The 2,500-nt window shown below is 41.0% G+C and overlaps 1 protein-coding gene across 1 annotated transcript in view; it reads right to left on the bottom strand.

The window, feature by feature from the left end:
* Positions 1 to 1,317: 1,317 nt before the first annotated feature.
* Positions 1,318 to 2,500, bottom strand: part of LOC122247599 (uncharacterized) — a 2,236-nt gene continuing 1,053 nt past the window's right edge. Inside the window, exon 4 of the mRNA XM_043006998.2 lies at positions 1,318 to 2,500. This exon is cut by the window's right edge and continues 149 nt beyond it. Within this exon, the coding sequence (XP_042862932.2) occupies positions 2,396 to 2,500 (105 nt within the window). The 3' untranslated portion in view covers positions 1,318 to 2,395.

The raw sequence follows: 2,500 nt of genomic DNA, 5'->3' as shown, positions 1-2,500 counted from the left end.
AGAGATAAAGAGATAAAGAGATAAAGAGATAGAGAGAGGGAGAGAAAGGAAAGAGATAGAGTTAGACAGACAGACAGATAGATAGAGTATGAGAAAGAGACAGACAGAGAGAGAGAGAGAGAGAGAGAGAGAGAGAGAGAGAGAGAGAGAGAGAGAGAGAGAGAGAGAGAGAGAGAGAGAGAGAGCAAGAATGAATAATGAGGGGAGAGTGGGGAAGTACAGGTGTGTCGTGAGATGAACGGCGTGAAGGGCGGAGGGAGAGGGGGGAGGAGGGGAGGAAGAGGAGGAGGGGGAAGGAGAGGGGTTAAAAAAAGAGTTAAGAAGAGAGAGCGAGAGAGCGAGAGAAAGAGGGGACAAAAGGAAAGCCAGGCGGAGGAATGTTGAATTAGTTACATAGAAGAAAGGGGGTAGAGAAATATTTTCATCCACTAATAAATCAGGTAAAGAGAGAAAGAGAGAGAGAGAGAAAGAAAAAAGACATTTGGTTAAACGTGACTTTGGGAAACTTAAACCTTTTAGGCGTCCGTATTTCACTTAACAAAAGTTTAAGATTTATGGCGTTAAATATATGATTGTATACGATAGCATCTAACGACTTCGCTATTGAAAACTGGCCGTAGAAAATATTAGATTCATGTATGGAATTAATGTATAAGGGAATACGGATTACTTAGAAGTGATCAAATCAGTTATTTGATTATGTATGAAACTACAGTACAAAGGACTACATAGTAAAGTTTATTTGATAAATTTTCTCTAATTTACTTCTTTAAGAGTTTAAGTGAAAAGAAAAAAGAAGATTGGGAGAGAAGGAAGTCTTTTCTTGAAATGATTTTTTTGAAGTTGATGAAAAAAGAAAAAGATAAAGGTGAATAGGGACCAAAAATAAGCAAAAAGGGTGGATATGGGACGATGTGAAAGAGGTAAAGAGAGACAATAAAATAAAGAAGAGGAGAAAGAGTAAACGCGTTGGTTGCTATTGTGATTGCAAAGCAATATAAGGGACTGATGTGAACAGATATTTAGACTCCTAAAATTCAGTGATGTTTTATCACTGTCGAATTTATAAATTCTTCAACAATTTCTGGGTTATGTTTTTCAGGAAAGAGTTCAGTCAGTGATTCAGTTTGTAGTCGTGTTTCAAATCTTTTTTTTTTTTTGATTCAGTCAGATATTTTCTTTTGTTCTTTTGTTATGGTTTTCCACGGGAGTTCTTTCCTGTATGGTTTAATGGTATATCAACTTATATGTTACATAGTTGATTCAAATTTCATGATTTAGGGAAAAGGGAAGGGTGTTGCAAAAGATAGCCATATATAGAAATAACTTAACAATATTTATTGCCTAAATACAAAATACAAAAATAAATAAATAAATAACACAGTCCATTTACAAAAATAATACATACACGGGTGTATAAGTCTAGCGTCAACTGTACAAAGCAGGTCATGAAACTTTACACAAAACAACACAAACTTTGGTCAGTCATAGAGTATGTTGTAGGAACTTTTTTCAGTTCATGAAGTCAGTCTTGTATTTGTTCTTGTCTCGTCGATGTCGATTTTCCTTGTCACTGAAGCCGTACGTGACAAAGAAAATGATTTGTTTGTTGCGGACCGCGTCTGTTAGTCTGTCTGTAAATTAAAAGAGTCAAGTCTTCAGAGCGCGATACGTCCGCAAGGTCTGTGTAGATCGGTCAAGTTCCTACGAAGTGTCTCGAATTGTCTCGAATTGTCGAACGTCCACTATACAGAGAGCTATAGAAATACTAAGATTTCTAGTACGAAACTAGTTGACTAATGTACCCTGAACGGCATCACAGTTTTTAATCGTGACTATATAAGGAGTCTGGCGCGTGATGTACTGTAAAGCTATGGTGATTGACTTATGTGAGGGTCGGCGGAGAGATAAAGTTGGGGTTGGGTGAGTGAAGTTGTCAAAGCTGATGGGTGGGAAAGTTGAGGTCAGGGGGTCAGGGGGGGGGTGAGCGGGAATTGCTCCGACTCGGGGTCAATATTTCCATACGTTGAGCTGTTTGTCTCACGCAGTTTGTGCTGTCCTTCCGGTGTTCTATCGTCTGTCTAATGTCTGTCCTAAACAAAACTTAAACAAACATTAGTGTGTTACAAATTGGGAAATAAATATATATAATATATCTATGAAGTTCTGGAGGAGTATCGAGCCTGCGACACAACACCTCCAGAAGGATGCCCCGTCAGGGAGTGGCTAGAGGGGGGAGGAGGCCCGAGAGATGGCAGGACACGGACTTTCAGGCACTTGACAAGATTCTCTTTCGTTTCCGGCAACATCCCGTCGACCTCGACCGTCGCGAGGGGCGTCTTCGGCCGCGGGAGATGCCGAGCAACTCCGAGTCCACCCGAACGCCGCTGCGGCCCTAGAAGTCGTAGTTCTCGATGGCCTCGTGGACGCGTGCAGCCAGCCGCTGGACGATGGGGTGGTTCATGAATGAGGGAGTCTCGGCGGATCTCTTGTAGTGGCC

Source organism: Penaeus japonicus, unplaced genomic scaffold, assembly GCF_977035675.1.
Source record: "Penaeus japonicus unplaced genomic scaffold, GWHDUDI00000001_assembly GWHDUDI00000019, whole genome shotgun sequence".
NCBI classification, from domain to species: domain Eukaryota; kingdom Metazoa; phylum Arthropoda; class Malacostraca; order Decapoda; family Penaeidae; genus Penaeus; species Penaeus japonicus.
Note: the sequence above shows the minus strand (reverse complement) of the source record. Positions and strands in the feature narration are given on the sequence as shown.